At 61.7% G+C, this 18916-nt stretch overlaps 1 protein-coding gene across 10 annotated transcripts in view; it reads right to left on the bottom strand.

The window, feature by feature from the left end:
- Nucleotides 1-3034: 3034 nt before the first annotated feature.
- Nucleotides 3035-18916, bottom strand: part of PKNOX2 (PBX/knotted 1 homeobox 2) — a 179195-nt gene continuing 163313 nt past the window's right edge. For all 10 annotated transcript variants that reach the window (XM_055134024.1, XM_055134027.1, XM_055134026.1 and 7 more), the window contains 7 exons: nt 16868-17056; nt 11551-11680; nt 11110-11207; nt 10593-10712; nt 6696-6772; nt 5353-5531; nt 3035-4854 (listed from right to left, as the gene is read on the bottom strand). In XM_055134024.1, the coding sequence (XP_054989999.1) occupies nt 4628-4854; nt 5353-5531; nt 6696-6772; nt 10593-10712; nt 11110-11207; nt 11551-11680; nt 16868-17056 (1020 nt within the window). In that variant the 3' untranslated portion in view covers nt 3035-4627. The remainder of the gene's footprint in view (nt 4855-5352; nt 5532-6695; nt 6773-10592; nt 10713-11109; nt 11208-11550; nt 11681-16867; nt 17057-18916) is intronic.

The raw sequence follows: 18916 nt of genomic DNA, 5'->3' as shown, positions 1-18916 counted from the left end.
TCTTCTTCGCCTGTTCTCCAGGTGAGCTGGATGGAGCTGAAGGTGCCGGCTAGGGCAGGTGCAACCCCCTGCCGGCCTGGGGGCTGTTAGCTCTGTGGTCCCTCAGGCCCTTTCAAGGCCAGCGAAGCTGCTGCCCCCACCTCCACCATCCATGGCTGCTCCAAGGTGGGTGCTCCTGGCCACACCCTGCAGCCTGTGAGGTGAGCGTCCACATTGGGAGAGCTCGTGGAAGCCCCCCATGCAGCAACGCAGAGGGGGAGCCTCACGGTGGCCCCCCAGGCCTGCACTGCCCCCCAAGCGTGCACTGCCATTACCCTCGCTGAGTATGACTGGGTGGGGTTCAAGAGGAAGCGACCTCTGAGCCCAGAGCCACAGGCCCCTCCGGCAGGAGCACAAAGTCATTTTTGCTCCAAGCTGCGCTGGGTGGGCTCAGAGGAGCAGCCGAGAATCAGGGAGTCTGTCTGGGACGAGCACCCTTCAGACCAGCGGCTCAGACACCCTCAGTGATGGGCAGACAGTGCCCGTGTCCACCCCTTCCACGTGGGAGCCAGGCAGCCACTTCGGGTCCCCGCTGAGCGCAGAGTCATTGGCGGCTTTGCGCATGTCGGGGGACCCTGTGATCAGCCTTCTCCGCCAAGCTGTCCCAGGAGCCCCTGCTGGGCAGCCGGCTTTCCATCAGTTTGTGGTGATAAAATTTCTGCAAGCGATGGGGGCCAGAAAGATAGTTCAGTAGGTAGGGCACTTGCCTGGTACACAGCTGGCCTGAGTTCATTCCAGGCATCTCATACGGTCCCCCAAGCACCACTAGGAGTAATTCCTGAGTGTAGAGCCAGGAGTAAGCCCCGAGTGTTGCCAGGTATGGCCCAAATAAATTCTGCAAGCTCTATGTGTGTGTATGTGTGTGTGTGTAATCAGCCCCCAGCAACTCGGGAAATAACAGGTGGCTGTGCAAAGAGCACCCACATAAGGCCGGCGTGCCACGGAAGGAGAAAGCTGAGAATGAAAAGGTCTGATGAGACGACGAGACCTACACAACTGAGGGGAATTGTCTTAAATGGCTGATTGTAATGAGATGCACATAAATTGTAAGGCGTGTAATGAAACGGAGGGAAAAAATATCCTCGCCTGATAATCTGGGGGGGCGGGGGTGGGTAATGTCTACACCTGAAAGAAGCCAGCTCGGGCGCCGAGTGTAATGAGATGCACATAATTTTAAAGAGTGTAATGAGATGAAAAATAAATCAAACACTTGTCTTAAAATGAGAGATGTGCCGAGGTGCACACACCTGAAGGGCATTGTCCTAAATGGGTTCCGTTTAATGAGAGGCATTTAATTTGCAAAGGGGCTAAATGAGATTGGCCCAGGGAGAGGCTGAGGAATCGCGAAGTGATAGCGGCGCTGGGAAGACGCAAACCTGCTGGTGCAGGGGTGGGAGCCGCGGGCTGGAGAGATCTCTGCAGAGCGAGAGGCAGCCTTTGGCCTGCGCCCGCCCGCCACCACTGGCCCAGAAAGCCCGGCCGGCCCTAAACCCAGCCATGGCGACAGGATGTTTCTCCCTCCTTAGGTTGCCCACAGTGGCACCTGCGAGGCCGCTACTGCCGTGGGGCTCAGCATGTCCTCCGAGGGGCACAGGGAGGAAGCTGCGGGGCCGTGGGGAGTGCGGGTCCCCTGTGCGGTGCCTCCCTGCCTAGGTCTGTCCAGTGATACCTGCAAAGCCAGGCGCCTACCGGACACAGAAACATTTCCCCGCTCAGAGCCACACTCATGAAGAAAGGCCCCCAACGCGGGCGCCAGGATGGGAGGATGAGTGTATCATCAGCCAGCCCAGACTCAGCCACACCCACCCCCCACGATTGACAGCGGATGCTGCAGCCCACGTCAGGGGACAGAGCTGCACCCCCAGATGTAGTCGCCTGGGGACAAGTCCCCAGAGTGGGTGAAGGGAAGCTGGCTCTCAGGGCTGAGGTGCGTTCTGCTTGGTTTGAGAGAGGCCAGTGCCAACAGCGCCCGCTGACTGGGACGCCGCCCGTGTGCTCTGTGGAATCAGGGCTCAGGTCCCTGTCCCTGGCCGAGTCTCCTTCCTGGGACAGTGTCCCTCACATGGAAGACTGGGTTCGGGGCTGGGGTTTTTGGGGTACAAAGGCAGCGCCCCTGCCCGCAGGACTGTTGGGGACGGCTCCAGTGTGGCACGTGCAATTCACCCCACACCGCTGTGGCCCTGGAATTGGGGCTCATGAACAGGTTTTTTTTGGGGGGGAAGAGGACTGCAACTGGCTGCACTTAAGGACTACTCCCAGTTTAGTGCTCAACAGTTGCTTCTGCAATGCCAGGGATGCAGCCTGGGCCCACCATGTGCTCTCTCTCCCTCTCTCTCTCTCCTCTCTCGCCCCCTCCCCTAAAGCACATCTTTTAACAGTTCCTTGCAAAAACATTGCTTTAAGGGACTGTCCACCTCCCAGCTCTGGGCAGTGGCTTCCAAGGGAGGAGCTGCGATAGACATGGGGTCCCCATAGTGTCTGTAGACGATTCTGATGGCACAGGCTTGAAATCGCAGAGCCGTGCTCCGGGGGCCAGATGTGTGACGCCCCCCCTTCCTCTCGGCTTCCCCAGGGGACACGGGGGTCCTGGTGGCTGTGATGAAGAGCTCGCCTCCTGCATGCACAGCATGCCTCCTGACCCCTAGCAGACCCCCAAACATCTGGGGGCTGGAAGCCGGAAGCCTGCCCCTCGCCTCGCTGGGGGGGCCGCCCTCAGCTCCTTCTTGACCTGCCCCTGCCTCCAGATTCGGGGACCTTTCACCCCAGGACAGCCTGGAGGCCTGGGAGGGGTCTGGAAGATGCCAGGTGGGGACGAGACAGGGGACGCTCCCTGCTGGGCAGGCCGCGGCCAGGAGAGGGCAGTGTGGAGCCAGCAGCCACCTGTGCGCGGGGCTCCCCGGGGAAGGGGCTTGCCGGGCGACCCCCAGCCCGCGCCCTTTTCTCTGTCCCCGCCCCGAGGCCCGCTGAGCACAGAGAGAAGCGCGCACCAGGGTGGTGGTAGTTAATAAGATTTACTGAAAACGTCTCGGCCACATTCAGTCCTGGCTTGGTGGATACATCAGGAGGTGCGGACCCCGGGCAGGTGGAGGGCTGAGAGGAGGAGGTGTGCAGGTGTGCCTGTCCAGAGGGGGGCCTGGAAGGGGGGGGGGTGCGTGTGCGCGCGTGCGTCTTGACGAGAAAAAAAAATGAACCAGAAAGAGAAATGTATTTTATCCCACTGCACGTTGCAAAAGTCTCACGCCAAAAAAGCTCGACTTGCCTCTACCTATGGCATCAAAAGGGAGTAAAAAAATGATTGGATCACCCGGATTATAAATAATATTTTGTTGCTCAAAAATCCCTATTAAAACATTAAATATCAGCTCTTTTTTGGGGGGTGGGGTGGGGGGCGGGGTGGGGAGAAATACATTCATTTTTGAGAGACCTCAAGAAAGCAATCATCCTTTTGTGCACTACCCCAACCAGGTGTGTGTGTGGGGAGAACCCCAGGGGCCCGAGGGTGCAGGCAGCCCCTCCATGCTGCCCCGGCTGGAACTGGCCAGCGCACATGTCACAGAGGAAGCTGTGGTCCTTGCCCGGAAGGCATGTGGGACACACACGCAGGCGCAGCAATCCAGTTCTCACGGCCGGGGGGCGGGGCGCGGGGCGGGGCCTCCTCCAGGGGGCGGGGCCTCCCGTTCAGGGCCCAAGGCGGGGTGCAGATGGGAGCAGGGTGGGCGGCACCACTTGGCTCGGGGTGCCACGTCTCCGGGCCCACCCCGCATTCTGGATGCCGATGGGAAAAGGGATGTAGCACCTTCTCCAGCCCCCGGCTTCCCAGTGGGCTGGATGCTTCTTGCCGATTTTTCTTCTGCCTTCCTGGAAGGATAGAATGGAGTTGAGGGGGGCCGCTGGGGGGCGCCTGCAAAGGAGCATCCCGGGAGGGGAGACCTAAGCTGGCCTGGCGGCCCTCCGCTGGTCTGTGGGGGTGAGGCGGGGGAAGCAGGTTCACCCCACGGTTCTGCTGGGACGAGCTGAGTTCTGGGACCACCTGGGGAGAGTGATAGGGGACAGTGGTCCCCAAAGCCAACCCCAGGGGGAACTTCGTGGCCACCTATTTGAGCCCATGCCTCTGTTTTCTCCAGGCGGGAGGAGGTGCTGTGCTCCCTGCCCCACCTGCCCCGGGGGCACCCCCGGCCCTCCCCTCCTCCGGCCACTGGCTCTGCATTGGGGCTTCCTCCTGCCCTGAGTCTCACGAAGCAGCCGAGAACCGTCTGGGGGCGGAATGTGGGCCCCCGTCGGCCTTGCCCTTCCCTCTGCAGCGTATCCACGGGCGGAGGGCGCCCCGCAGCCAGCCCTGGCCCCGTGGGCAGGGCGACTCGCCGACAAGTCCTTCTGCGGGGTCGGGGGCCCAGGGGCGTCTGTCCTGGGAAATTTGGTGAGTCCAGATCTCACGGCTGCCCCTTGGCCCCCCAGCTCTGGGGGAGGGGCGGGGGGCTCGGTGAGGCTCGATGGACGGGCAGAGCAGGCTCCCCTCTGCGCATCTTCCCCTCCCCCCGGGGCCGGGAGCCCATGCGGAGGCGGCGGTCAGCGCCGTCCAGGCTGTCCGCTACTCCAGCGAGTCACTGTGTTCCAAGCCCAGGTCACTGACATTCGTCGTCTGCAGCTCATCCGCCTCCTCTTCCAGCTCCTCCTCCTCCTCCTCTTCCATCTCGTCTTCCTCCTCCTCCTCGGTCCCGTCCAGCGAGTCGTCGTGGGCGGCCATCATGGCCTGCTGCATGGCGATGGTGGCGTTGTCCGAGGACAGGGACTGGAGGTTGTCCAGGTTGATGGAACCTACAGGGGGGCACAAGCCAGACTGAGGCCCAGGCACCGTGGGAGTGGGGGTGGGGGATCCCAGGCCAGCCACCAGCCACCATCCCACCCCGTCCAAATGCCAGCGTTGGTGGCTGCCCTTCCCTGAGCATCACCGTGCAGAGGGGTGAACCCCGGTGAGGACAGCCCCGCCCTCCACACCCCCTCACCACCCACGGAAGCCAGCAAGGCCTCTCCACCAGCAGAGGTTGGTGGGGGGGGGCGGACCATAAGCCGTCTGCTCCTGGAATCATTCACCAGCTCAGGGCCACCGGCCGTAATGAGCAGAGTGGACACGGCGGGTGGCATGGAGGAGTGGAGGGAGCGAGGCCGCCTCAGTATTTGTGGGGGGCTCTGCTCTAGGACCGGGCCTCTGTGGGCCCAGCTCCCTCCTGCTCTATGACGGGGCCCACCCAGTGGGGATTCCCGGTGACTGAGCCGGAAGGCAAGCCCAGCGCCTGGACCCCTCCCAGCTCTTACCATCGGGGTTTGTGCCCGGGGCGCCCCCCTGCGGCTGCAGCACCCCCGCCGCGATGGAGTTGGGCCAGAATCTCTGCGTGGGGCGGTGCTGAGATTTGATCTTCTTGGCTTTGGGTGCGGGGTCTGGGTTGCTGGCGTCAAGCATGGGTTGCAGGATGCGTCTCCGGGCGTTGATGAACCTGCCAGGGTCAGGGGCCTGGTCATGTCACCGCAGGGTGAGGGCAGCGCCCGCACCTGCAACTGTGTGTGTGTGACTGTGTGTGTTTGTGAATGTAGATGATGTATAAGATTGTGACTGTGTGACTCTGTGTGTGACTGGGACTGTATGTGCAGGGGTGTGGCTGTGTGTGACTGTGACTGTGTGTGTAAGTGTGACTGACTTTAGACTCTGTGTGTGTGGCTGTGCATGACCGTGACCCCGGGTGTGTGTGTGTGTGTGTGTGTGTATGTGTGTGTGTGTGTGTGTGTGTGCGCGCGCGTGAGGCCTCTGCATCCAGACTCTGAGTGCCCCTGGCAGGCAGCACACAGCAGAGCTCGTGCAGTCCCCGGGGATGAGCACGGGCAGGTGCTGGGCAGCATCACCCCAAAGGTACTCACTGCTGTCTCCTCTCGGAGGACCCCGGGCTACCCCCCATCCCGGGTCCACTTCCCGCCAGCCTGACTGGCACTGGGGGTGACCTGTCTAGGGCAGACCCAGAGACGGAGGAGTGAGATCTCAGGGCAGGGGACGGCTGCATCCTTCCTCCTCCCTCCTTCCACCGCAGCTCTGCAGACACACAGACACGCACAGGTACACACACACACAGATACATAGGCAAACACACAGACATGCAGACCATGTCACACATGTACACACAGACACGTGCAGACACTCATCCTCATACACATGCAGACACACAGGCACAAGATATACACACGCAGACACATACACAAGCACATAGACACACAGACATACACAGACACATATGCACACACATAGACACACTCACACACGCTGACACAGACACACACAGACACACCTACTCACACACATGCAGACACACGCAGACACACAAACTCACACGTATGCACACACAGGTACAAGACATATATACATAAACACATACACAGGCACACAGGTGCATAGACACATACACACATGCACCTGCGCAAGTACACACACACACACACACACACACATACACACACACGGCAGGGTAGATCAGAGCACTCTCTGCTGCAGCCCCCTGAGTTGGGTACCACCACAGCTGCCCAGCAGAGGGCGCCGCGGCGCTGCAGACAGAGCTGGGCCGCGGGGTGGGCAGGCAGAGAGGCCAGGCCCTGGGCCAGCGGAGGGAACTCACCAGTTGTTCACCTGCAGGAGGGTGAGGTTCGTCTGGGCCGCGATCTGCCTCTTCTCATCCTCCGTGGGGTAGGGGTGCTGGAAGGCGGGGAGGCTGGTGAGGGCGGTGAGCTGGGCTCCCGCCTCTGACCACACCCACGTCTGCCCCCGTGGGCGAACCGCGGGCAAACCTGTGTGGGGCCACATTCTGGCTCACCGGGCCAGGGGCAGGAACCCCCAAAGCCAGGCTAGTTCGGGCGTCCAGGGGGTCCGAGTCCTACTGAGGGTCTCAGTGCAAAGCCCTCGAGCCGCCCAAAGGCCCCAGGGTGGGCGCAGAGCCTGGGTCTGGGGCCCCGGCGCCCCCCATGGTCCCGAGCCCCCGGAGTGATCCCTGAGTGCAGGTCCCGGGGACGGACACCTCAGTGTCCCTTCAAGGCCGCAGCAACCGTGGCGTGGCGTCGCCTGAGGCTCTGCTGCCAGTGTGAGCCATAGCCCGGGCTGTCCTTGTCCCGGTGACCGGGCTGGGCCACCCCCTGCCAGATGGACAGGGTGGCCAGCATCTCAGCGCCCCTGCCACGGGCACTGGATTCATACACGAGCCCGGCGAGGTGACAGCCATGAGTGCCACAGGCAAACTCAGCAGCACGGGGAGGGTCGTGCCCCTCAGTGGCCCCATCCTGGCCCTGGCCCGCTCCAACCAGTCCAGTGGCTGCCCCGGACGCCCCTGCCCCTTCAGCGGTGGCTCTGGGCTGAGAGCAGCCCCCTAACAGCGTGGGACGCCACAGCCCCACTCCCAGACGGGCCGCTGCAGGGCATGAGGACCATGTGTGGGCGGGCACAGGGACAGCACAGGCCCTGGGGGCCGGGCCCCTTTCCACATGCCGGGCTTTCCTTGTGAGTGACCACGTAAGTGGACAAAGGCCCACAGGACCCTGGGGGACACGTGCAAGGGATGTTCACAGTCTGGGCTGCAGCTGCCCCTCGGCCCCGGGGGCGGGCACCCCAGCACAGAGGCTCCTGGGCAGCAAGGAGCCAGACCAGGGGCTTCCAGTCAGGGCCGGCCTGACCACCAGGGAACACAGTCACATGTGAGTGGTGCGAGAAACAGGTAAACCAGCTGGGGTCTGGGCTCGGGCCCCTTCCCCGGCAGTGATGGCTCCCCGAGCACCACTGGGGGTGATTCCCCCAGGCCCCCAAACGTGTCCTGTCCACACAACAAATGATTGTCCAGCCACACGGGAGGAGGGCAGGTTCCCTGGAGCAGGTGGAGTTGTTGGGACGCACAGAGCCGGGCGAGAGAAGCTTCCGGGTCTCCACCGAGGGAGACACCCAGAGCACGCGGCCGGCAGCCGCCTTTTCCGGGCGGACGGAGGACTCTGGGACTCGGGGTGCTGAGGCCCAACTCGGCAGGTCCTCCGTAAACTGCTGGGTCGTGCGGTCCAAAGCCTGGCTTTCATGGCAGGGGGATTCTCAGAAAATTAAACGGTGAGTCCTAGCCCTCACGCCTTCGGGACCCCTGGCTTCTGCACGGGGAGCAGAGCGGGAGGGGAGAGGCAGAAGGAAAGGAACGGGGGCATCGACACGGCGCCCTGTCCATGGCGGGGGAGAGCGGGCTGGCCGGCACGGCTCCACACAGACCACTGTCCGCACTGCCCCGGGCGCTGGTGACCGGGAGAAGGTTCGGGAGCGGGAACTGCTGCGAGGAAGCGGCAGCTGCTCCGGTCACACGTGCTGCCCCTGTGGCAGGAGGTAGCCGGCGACTGTGAGCGTGACATCCCAGTGCGAAAGGGAAGTCGCCAAGGTGAGCGGAAGGATGGGAGACCCGACTCTGCTTGGGGAGCTACTGAGTTAGGTCCCGGCCACACACAGAGAACCGGCCACGGGCCACCCTGGCCCCCTGCCTAGGACTGGAAACCAGCAGAGCAGCACGCCAGGGTCCCGCACTCTCTCAGGTGCCCCTGGGGCCCCACCCCTCTGCCCTCTTGGCCTGCTCTCCCCAGGCACCCCGGCTGCCGACCCCTCCCTGGGTCAGCTCCTGCCCATGCCCGCCACCCGCTTCCCCTGCTCGGCCCCTGCACCCTGGTCTGAGCGGCACCTCAGCGACAGAGCTGGACGCCATTCGTCATTCAGGGCTGGTGGGGCCCGGGACTGACTCGTGATCAGAAGCATCTGCTTCCTCGAGTGCTCTCCGGAGGGGTTGTGCCCCGTCACCCCTGGTTCTCCAACCTCACTTGGCAGGCCCATGTGCGTGTGTGCGCGTGTGCACGTGTGTATGTCTTGCCAGCCACTCCAGGTGTATGTATCCCACTGCCTCCAGCCGCCTGTGTTCACAGCTGTTACGCCCTCCCCTGACACTCTCTCTCTCTCTCTCTCTCTCCTCCCCTGACTCACTCACTCTCTCTTTCTCTCTCTTCTCCCCTGACTCTCTCTCTCTCTCTCACTCATACACACACACACTCACTCCACCATACACACACGCACACACTACCCAGCTCACACACACTCAGCCCAGAGAGAGTTGTCAGCCCTGACTTGTGGCTCTGTCCTTGAGTGCTGCTGGGTCATTCAGAGTCTTTCTGGCATTCCATGAAGGTTGTCTGGAGATGCTCTGTGAGTCTGGGAGTCAGGTGTGGGTCTGACTGTGCGTCTGACTGTGCATCTGTGAGTCTGACTGCACACACACACACACACACACATGTGCACACACACATACACACACAGGCCTGTGGGGCTACAGCTGAATACACACTGGAAGCCTTTATGAATGCAGCCACTGAAGCTCAGGAGAGTGATAACCATGGTGTCACAGGTTGGGAAGGCTGGTGAGGAAGGAGGGGTGTGAGCCTGGGTCTGAGTCTAACTGTGGGTCTATGAGTCTGGGTGTAGGTCTGGGTGTGACTCTGGCTGTGAGTCTCCGAGTCTGATTGTGAGTCTGTAGGAATGGGTGTGAGTCTGACTGTGAGTCTGGGAGCCTGGGAGTCTGGGTGTAGGTCTGACTATGAGTCTAACTGTGAGTCTGTTAGTCTGGGTGTGAGTCTGGCTGTAAATCTAGGTCTGGCTGTAAGTTTGGCTTACAGTCTGTCTGGCTGTGTCTGTGAGTCTAGGTGTGTTTGACTGTAAGTCTGCGAATCTGACTGTGAGTGTGAGTCCGCTGTGACCTACAGTGAGTCTGGGTCTGAGTCTGTGAGTCTGGATATGAGTCTGGCTGTGAGCCTGAGAGTCTGGGTGTGAGTCTGACTGTGAATCTTACTGTGAGCCTGGGTGTGAGTCTGACTGTGAGTCTGTGAGTCTGAGTGTGAGTCTGACTGGGAGTCTGACTATGAGTCTGACTGGAGTCCGGGGGTGTGGGTGTAGGTCTGACTGTGCCTCTGACTGTGAGTCTGGGTGTGAGTCTGACTGGGAGTCTGTCTATGGGTCTGACTATGAGCCTGGGAGTCTGGGTGTGGATCTGGCTATGCGTCTGACTGTGAGTCTGTGAGCCTGGGAGTCTAGCCGGTGTCTGGTGTCTGGGTGTCCCTGCTCTCAGCAGGCCTCTGGTTCACTCGTCCTCTGTGCACTGGGCGTCCAGTGGCTGTGGAGGCAGGTACCGATTGTTCTTCTGCTTCCCAGCTGTAAGGGCCGGGCTGGGAACAATGTTCCCTCGCAGGAAGGCCCGTGTGGCTGTGCTGCCTGCAGGGGGCCTCTGCCCCATGAGGGCCACTGGCCTGTGGCTCCCACACGATTTGGGGAACACAGTGACGGCCACAGATGCCTGGCTCTGCAGGATGGCCACTGCAGCTGCACGCCCCCCCCCGCCCCCGTGCCTCCCTTAACCCCCACCTGAGGCTCTCCGAGGAGACAGCTCTGGAAGAACAGTGAGGCCGGCGTCCAGGGCCTCTTACCCTGCGTGGCCCTCGGAGCCCGGACACCACGCACTCACCATGAGATGCTGGAAGAGCCAGGAGCGCATGATGTTGGTGGCATGCTTGGGCAGGACGCCGCGCTTGTTCTTGGACTTCTTGTCCTCGTTGTCCAGGAGGGAGGTAAGGTCAAGGTTAACCTTCGGGCAGAACAAAACCAGCATCAGCAGGCGGGCGCAGCGAGGGACCCGTTGCCATAGAGACGCAGGCTGGCTGCCAGCCCCCTTCCCTTCCCAGGGCACTTGGGGGGCTCTCCCCACTCCAGCCCCGAGGGAGTGGCCAGAGGGAGGGGGCCGAGAGAGGAGCAGGAGCACTGCAGAGGCAGATCATGGGGTCACCGGCGCTTCTGGGGATGGGACCCTGCAGGCGGGGAGTGCTGGTCACCACCCCATCACGAATCCGAACCTGGGGCCAGGGATGAGGCACCTTGTCTGAGAAACAGCTCCCAGCTCGGCCCTGGCCTCAGCTGCCCTGGGGCGGGGTCCGGGAGTGGGGAGCACTGGCTGGGGGCCCGAGGGCACATGCCTGCCCACTCACCTGTGTGTTCTGGATCTGGAGGGCGCCCTGCGGGATGGCCTGCGTGACCACCTGGCCTTGGGAGGTCACCATGGTGACCGGCTGGTATAAGGCTCCACCTGAGGAGACAGCCCCGTAAGGGGGTGGGGAGAGTGAAGGCAAGTGGGGGCCGATTCTCCTGGTGCTCAAGGGCAAACCCTCTGCTGGGGAGATGGGGTGGGGGGCGGCCCACAGCAGGGCCCCCAGGGGAGACGGTTGGGGGAAGGGACCATGACGTCACTCAGTCCCCACAGGGCACAGGAAACTTCGAACTGTCCCAAACCTTCCCTACCGGGTCTTGGTGCACACCATCTAGAAGCTTCCGCCAAGAAACAGCTGGTGGCCTGCGCCCCTTCTGGCTTCCTAGACCGTTTGCTGCCAGGTCCTGCCTCCACCCCAAAGGTACCCCCTCCCAGCACTGACCTGACACCACTTGGGAGTTGACGGTTGTCATGGCGATGTTGCCTGGCTGGAGCGTGGACGCCGCCACCACAATCCCAGGGGGGTTAGCGGACACCCCGGACATGGAGTTGGGGGAGCTTTGCAGGAGGTCCTGGCGGAGGGAGGCTGATCAGGCGAGGGCCCCAACGGTGCCTCTGCCCTCCTCCCATCCTGCTCTCCCCCCAGCACGCCTGACGCAACACCCATCCGCCGTCTACTGGGCCAGTTCTACCTCCGGAGCGAGTGGTCAGACCTGACACCCACCCGCCATCCACTGGGCCAGCCATGGCGGGGGTGGGGGGCAAACTGAAGCAGGAGTGAGTGCACCGTCTGGGTCCACCTTCAGAGGAACCCCTTCCCCTATCTCGCTGGGGCATTCCAGAACATTCTGGGTGATTCTGAGACCTGGCCACACCTGCCTGTCCAGGCTGGCTTCACGCTCCTTTCTCCAAGGTGGGTTTCTGCTCCCACCGGCCTGCCCACCAGCTGCGCCCCCAGGGCTGGGTCTGCGGCCCTCAGCGCCGGCCTCATGGTCGGAAACACTGATGACAGTGACCCGGTGCCCACCTGGCAGCCCCTGCCGCGGGCCCAGCTTGCCCGGCTTGGCGCCTCCCCACCCCCACCCCTGCCAGCCCCCACTTTATGTAGCAGCTGCGGGGGGGGCGGGTTGTGGTCCCGAGGGCCGTGGAGGGCTCTGCAGGGGTTAAGGAACCTCGCCACCTTGAGGGGGCCCTGGCATGGATGTGGGGGGCCAGGACAGGGTTCAGCCCAGGCCTCAGAGAAGCGGCGTGGGCCCGGCCCGGGGCTCTGGAAGGGTTGGGAGTGAGGTCAGGGAGAAAGCGTGAACGCGCGCAGAGGACAGGGCCCAGGGGGCGAAGGGGCCCGCCCGGCCCCCCACTCCCTGCACCTGGGGCTGTGTGCTCTCGGCAGGCTGGGAAACGGAGCCGAGCAGGGTTGAGGAGCTCCCAGGCTCGGGAAGGGGGAGGGGGCGCCACACTCCAGGGGTGTCCCTGGTTGCAGCGATGAGAGGCAGGATTCTAGGGGGCCCAGATTCACTGTGTCCCCAGCTGGGGGGCCGGCCGCTGCCACCATTGAATCCAGCGCCTCACTCCCTCGGCCTGAACCCCCTCCAGGCTGCCCCCGGCATGGCTGTGGACCGTGACCCGGGGGTGCAGCTCTGTCCGGAGCAGGGCAAGGCCAGAGCCGAGCGCCCAGCCCTGAGTGCCCGCCTGGCCTGGCCCCAGCAGGCTGTGACTCAGGTCTCCTTCCCCAGGGACCCCGAATCCCTGCACCCCACCAAGGGGTCACTGAGGGCCGTGAGCACATGAAAACTCCCAGCGAGACACAGAGAGGGGCCCTCAGAAGGGGCCCAAGTCGGGGTCTGCAGGGGGTTCGGCCTTCCTAGCTACTGTGGGGGTGCAGGGGGACAGAGACCGGGCCCCTGCTCTCCACACCAGTAGGGACCCGTCGCTGTGTGCCACTCACCCCAAACACAGGGGGTGGCTTCCCTCACATTTGGGGGGAAATTCCAGATTCTCCGAGTTGCCCCAGACTTTCTCTGGCACGCGGTGCACAGAGGCCGTCCGCGGCACGCCACCCCGAGGTGGCAAAGGGATAGGGCGGGGCCGGCTGCATCCTAGCTGCGGCAAAATGGGAGCCAGCCCATGGCCCCCCAAAGGCTGGGGATGGCCCCCGCCATCACTTGGTCAACCCAGAGAGATGGGTCAGGGGCGAATCCTGAGCACGAATTTGCCCCCTACTGCCCCCCTTTCCACCTGTAGCTAATCCAGCCCCTAGAGCCCAGCACATCTGTGCTCCTGCCCCGCCCAGGAGTGCCCCAGCTCCTGCCCTGCTGCAGGCTCTGCCCCGCCCACACGGGGCCCCAGGGTGCTCTGGGCCAAGACAGGAGGGAGGCCCCCACTGAAAGGAGCAGGACCACCACTTGGGGCCGCCACCTCACCCTCTGCATGCTCCTCCCCTGGGGAGTGTGGAGCAATGGCGTGCTCCCTGCAGCCCGCTTGGGAGGTGAGTGAGAGGAGGCGAACACAGAGCAGCTCAGGGTGCATGGGCGCCCGGGTGGGGGTCTGTCTTCCCTTTCTCGGCTGCTGCCTTTGGAGCAAAGGAGAGGAGGCCCCTGGGCTCTGCCTGCCCACTGGCCTGCCCGCCAGTGTCCCCGGCCCTCAGCCTTGCCCTGTCACTCACAGATGTAAAATGGCTGGGCCTCGGGCTGGGCCTGCTGGGCCTGGGGGCGCCTGTGGGCGGCTCACTCGGCCTCTCCCCAGCCCAGCTCAGTGCCTACAGCAAGGGCCGCCCTGGGCCTGGCGGCTGAGCTCGGAGGGGCCCCAGGAGGCCTGGCTGGGGCTGTCGGGCTGGGGGCTCCTAGCAGGGTGGGGAAAGCACGCTCAGAGTTCCCGAGGCAGGCCAGGAGTAAGGCGACCTTACACGCGGCAGACTTAGACTCAATCCCAGGCACCGCATAGGATCTCCCGAGCCCCCCAGGAGAGACCCCTGAACACAAAGCCAGGAGTAAGTTCTGAGCACTTCTGGGTGTGGCCCTACAGCAACAACAGCAACAAAACCCCCACTGGGACAAGGAAACCTGGGTGTCTTCTCCAGTGGGTGGATGCTGGCCTTCTAAGGGTGCACCTGCTCCCCCGCGGAGAGAGAAAATGCGGCCCAGAAAAGGCAGGGCCCATGGTGTGCAGGCCACAGCTGCGTGGGGACCACGGGGAAGAGGAGACCCGTTCCCAGGCCAGGTCAGCGCTCAGTGTGTGCCCCCATCCCCCGCTACCCGCCTGGGGGGCAGCCCATTCCAGCTCCCCAGCTGAGGGGGACGCTTCCTCTTGCCTCTGCCTGTCCGTCCATCTGTCTGTGTCTGTCTGTCCTCAGCTCCACTTCCCCCCCCGCCCCCAGGTCTGCGCCATGCTCCCTCCCCCGACCCCTTGGATGTGACTGACATCATCACTCTCCATCTCTCTCCACACATCCTTACACACAGCCATAGTGAACCCACCACGCGGGTCCCAGTGACAGTGAGGACCAGCCTGGGCCAGAAGCACACTGGGACCCACTGTGCCTGCGCCCCAGGTGGCAGTGGGGCGGGGGCTGACCAAGCCCCAGGGGTCGGGCATTGCCCTGGAGGCCCAGGAGGAGGCGCTGACGGGCACGGCTGGGGTGCAGGAAAGGGCCCAGGTCTCAGGAAACCAGTGCCTGAGGAGGACGCTGACCCAGCAGAGCTGTGGGGAGACACAGCAGGGCAGGAGGCGGTGTGCATGTGTGTATGTCATTGTGCACACGTGTGACCATGTGTGCACATGTGGCTGTGTATGTGTGCATACTTATGTGGAAACATATATGTTTGTATATGTGTATGCGTGCACACCATTGTGTACATGTGTGAACCATGTATGCACACACACAGCTCTGTGTGTGCATGGGGGTGTGTATACTTGTCTTGTGCCATTGAGCACATGTGTGACTGTGTGTGCACACATGTAGGTGTGGGTATGTAAATGTGCATGTGTTCAGGTGTGAGACTATATATATGAGTGCTCATTTGTGTATGGGTGTACACCATTGCACACATGTGTGACCATGTATATACACATGTGTCCATCTATGTGCATTTGCATGTGTATCGCACATGTGTGCCATTGTGCACATTCGTGACTGCATGTGCACACATGGAGGGAGTACATCTATGTGTGTGTGTGTGGACAGGCAGAGCAGAGAGCCGGGGACAGAGCAGCTTCAGGAGCAATGGCAGTCCCTGCGCAGGTGCCTGGGAAGCCTCGGGGAGCATGTGGTGACAGTGGCGGGAGCAAGGGGACAATCTAGAGCCACCAGGAAGCTGAGCCCGATGTCGTTCCCTCCTGCCTGCTGCCTCTGTTTCCCCCTACTGTCTGGGCTCCTCTGCGCAGGGCAGAGCTGGGGCTTCCGGTGACAGGAATCAAAGTCCGTCCAGGGCCAGGGGCTGGTGTGGTCACCTGTGCTTGCGGTGACCTCCTGTGACCAGCTCTCCCAACCCCCGTCCCCGTTCTCCACCAGGGGCCCTGCCAGGAGTGGGGGGGGGGAGCTGGGGCTCTAAGCCCCCAGCCCGCCTTTCCTCTCCATCATGGGGGCATCCCCCTAACGCAGCGCTGGAGGCAGCGAGGGGCCCAGGAGGGGGACTCCGGGGCCTCTCCGAGGACCTGATTACTTCCAAAGACTCGTGCTAATTTTCTGATATGATCCCCGCACGCGGGGAGGCACTAAATCCTCATTACTTTTCCTGACCGATGCATTCTAATTAGATCAACACTTAAAAAAAAGTCACAATAGCCACAGGATGGCTTTCCATCTCATTAACTCCTCACTTATTATTTTCATGAAAATTACTGATAAAAATGTGCATCTCCATTTGGTGCGGCCTCGCAGCCTCCCCAGCTCCTATCTCGGATCTCTCCCATCGCCGGGGCTGCGCGGCGTCGCCATGGCAACCCACAATAATAGAAACTAATAAATTACAAACGAGATGCTCGTTGAGCAATTATTGTCCTCTTTTATGCAAGTTTCTTGCTAATTTTGATCATAAGGGAAAGTACAATAAGGCTCTGAAGGAATGAGTCTATTTCAAGAGAATATTAGCAGGCAGACGCCAGGCGGCTGTTTTGGATTTTTTTTTCCTGAGGTGTAATAAAGTGGTTTTAAGCCACAGCAAGAGGAAATCAACTTGGCCGCGTGGTCCACGCATGCACAATGGCGTCCCCTGAGAAGCCACCGGCCGGGCCTGATGTGCCACTGTGGGCCAGAGACGGGGCTGGCCTTTGGGTGGCCCAGCTCCCGCCAGCTCTACCACCGGGAGACCCAGCCTGGGGACGCTGCGCCTGAAACGTTAGAGGGAGAGAAATGACGTGGCTGGTGGCTGGCACACGCTACTTCCCCCACCCCCGAAACCTGAAGGTCCCTGACACGGGCTGTCTCTCTCGCACCCGCCGAGGGGCCCTGCACACGCCTGTCTGGATGGAGAAGCTGGGGGACTGCAGGGGGAGGGTGGGCAGGCAGGAAGCTCCTGAAGTGTCTCACTCCAGGGGCCCTGGGCAGGTGGGCCAGGTGCGGGCAGCGGGGGCTTCTGTGCAGTACTTCTGTGCTGTGCCCCTTCCTGGAGCAGAGGGGGGATCTCTGGAGAAGGGGCTCCACCGCGGGGCGCTCAGTTCTGGGGGTGAGGGAGGCCTTGGGGAGGGTCCCGCTCTGCCTTGCTCGGTGGGGTCACTCTGTGGGGGCTGCGAGGAGCGGGTCGGCGGGCCCGTGCCGGCGTTACCTGCGAGTGAAGGTTCATGGAGGGCTGGTTGGGGGAGTAGGGCCCCCCGAGGTCGTTCCTGAGCAGGTTGTCGCTGTGCATTTTGGTTTTGAGGCAGGTGATGTAGCGGTTGCAGAAGTCCTTGCAGAGCTCGTTGACCTTCTCCAGCTCCAGCAGGTGGATCCGCAGCACCTGGATCGCCTTCACCATCTGCGGGCGGTGGGGGGCGGGGGGCAGGTGAGCTGCTCTGAGCGGGGTCCCACGGCCTCCCGGGACCCCCCCTGGCCCTGGCCCTGGGACACTGGGACCTCTGCCCCGTTGTGGTCACTGCTGCCCCCTCGCCCGCCAAGTGGGGTAGTCCCGGGAGGGACGGCGCATGTGTGAATCCATGCGACCGCAGCGGGTGCAAGGAGACCAGGGTTCCCGCGTGTGCCCACAGGCAGGGACACCAGCCGCCACCTGGGCACAGTCCCTGCCCTCTACGGGGACCAGAAGTACTGGCCCTCTCCCCGGCCAGGGGGCCTGGGTGTTCACCTCCTTTCCACGGTCGGAAAGCACCCTGGGACACAGGGAAAGAGAGCCCTCTGTCCCAACACCCTGAGAAAGAACGATGACCCCGGGGGTCTCTTTCCCAAGGTCTCTGTATTAAAGGTAGTTTCAATCACTTTTGTGCAATCTTGCTTCCTGTTTCTCCCCTCGGGGTCCTGAATGTATTTCCTACCCCTCCGTGGTGAATTTGTTTCCTCTCTTCTCCCAGACTAGGAGGTTCTATAAGGCAGAGGGTATCTACTTTGCCTGGCACCAACACACATGGATAAATACTTGTTGGAAAAGCGAACGTTATTGAGCTAATCTAATTTTGAGGGGGACGGAAGGAGGGGAGGTGCTCAGGTTTGCTCCTGGCTCGAGGATCACTCCTGGCAAGGTTCGAGGGACCCTATGGGGTGCTGGGAATCGCACTCAGGCCGGCTCTGTGCAAGCAAGGCAAGTGTCTTAACCTCTTGGACTATCTGGGGTTGACCCTCGCATTTAGTGTCTGAGCACAGTGGGTAGGGTGTTTGCCTTGCACGCAGCCAACCTGGGTTTGATTCCTCCGTCCCTCTTGAAGAGCCCGGCAAGCTACCGAGAGTATCCCACCTGCACGGCAGAGCCTGGCAAGCTACCCAGGGTGTATTCGATATGCCAAAAACCGTAACAAGAAGCTTCACAATGGAGACGCTACTGATGCCTGCTCGAGCAAACGGATGTACAGTGGGATGACAGTGCTACAGTGCTTTACTTTTCTATAAAGAAAGGTTGGAGCGACTATTTTCCCAGCACGTCACTCCTATTCCTGTTTCTTGCTGTATTTCCTCAGGCTGCGTCCCCTGGAGTGGATGGGAAGACAATGCAGCCATCCTCATGGCTGGTGACAAACGTTGCCACATTGCTTATCCACGCAGGTTTCTCGGCAGCAACCGGGCATCCATCAGCCAAGAACTAAGCCTTGACGGAAGTCCCTCATCCTTTGCGACCATGAACGCAAATCAGTCAAAGACCCCAGGTGATGACATAAAACTTGTAGGAAAAACTGGAGAAAATAATCAGGACCAAGCGTTGGGCAAGAAGGACTTAGACAGGACCCTGGCCAGGAGAGGGAGTATGTTTGCTCACCCTAGCAAGAAGGGAAAGTCACATCCTGGGCTGGGAGGAGACACCTGCCATCCCCAGAGCGGACAAAGGACCCCCAGACAGAACATATAAAGAATTCTCCAAACCCCTCGGTAAAATGACAGGTGATCCCGTAAGAACAAGGGCCAAAGATGCACCAGACAGAGGCTGAGGAAGGAGCGCAGATGGCAAATGAGATCAGGGAAAGATGCTTCGTGCCATTAACCATGAAGGCGACAGAAACGCGGAAGCACCGCGGTTAGCCTCAGAGCTGGAGGGAGTGGGTCCCGAGTTCCCCCCGCCACTGGCCATGGTGCAAAGGCTGTGGTGCCTTTCAGAGCCAGAGGGTGGTCCATCAGGCAGGGGACTTGAGCATCAAGAGCTGTAGGTGTGTGTGAGACCCCTCGTGTAAACGTGGAA

Source organism: Sorex araneus, chromosome 3 (assembly GCF_027595985.1).
Source record: "Sorex araneus isolate mSorAra2 chromosome 3, mSorAra2.pri, whole genome shotgun sequence".
In the NCBI taxonomy this organism is placed as follows: domain Eukaryota; kingdom Metazoa; phylum Chordata; class Mammalia; order Eulipotyphla; family Soricidae; genus Sorex; species Sorex araneus.
The sequence above is the reverse complement of the archived record's forward strand: the minus strand, read 5'-3'. Positions and strand labels throughout refer to the sequence as shown.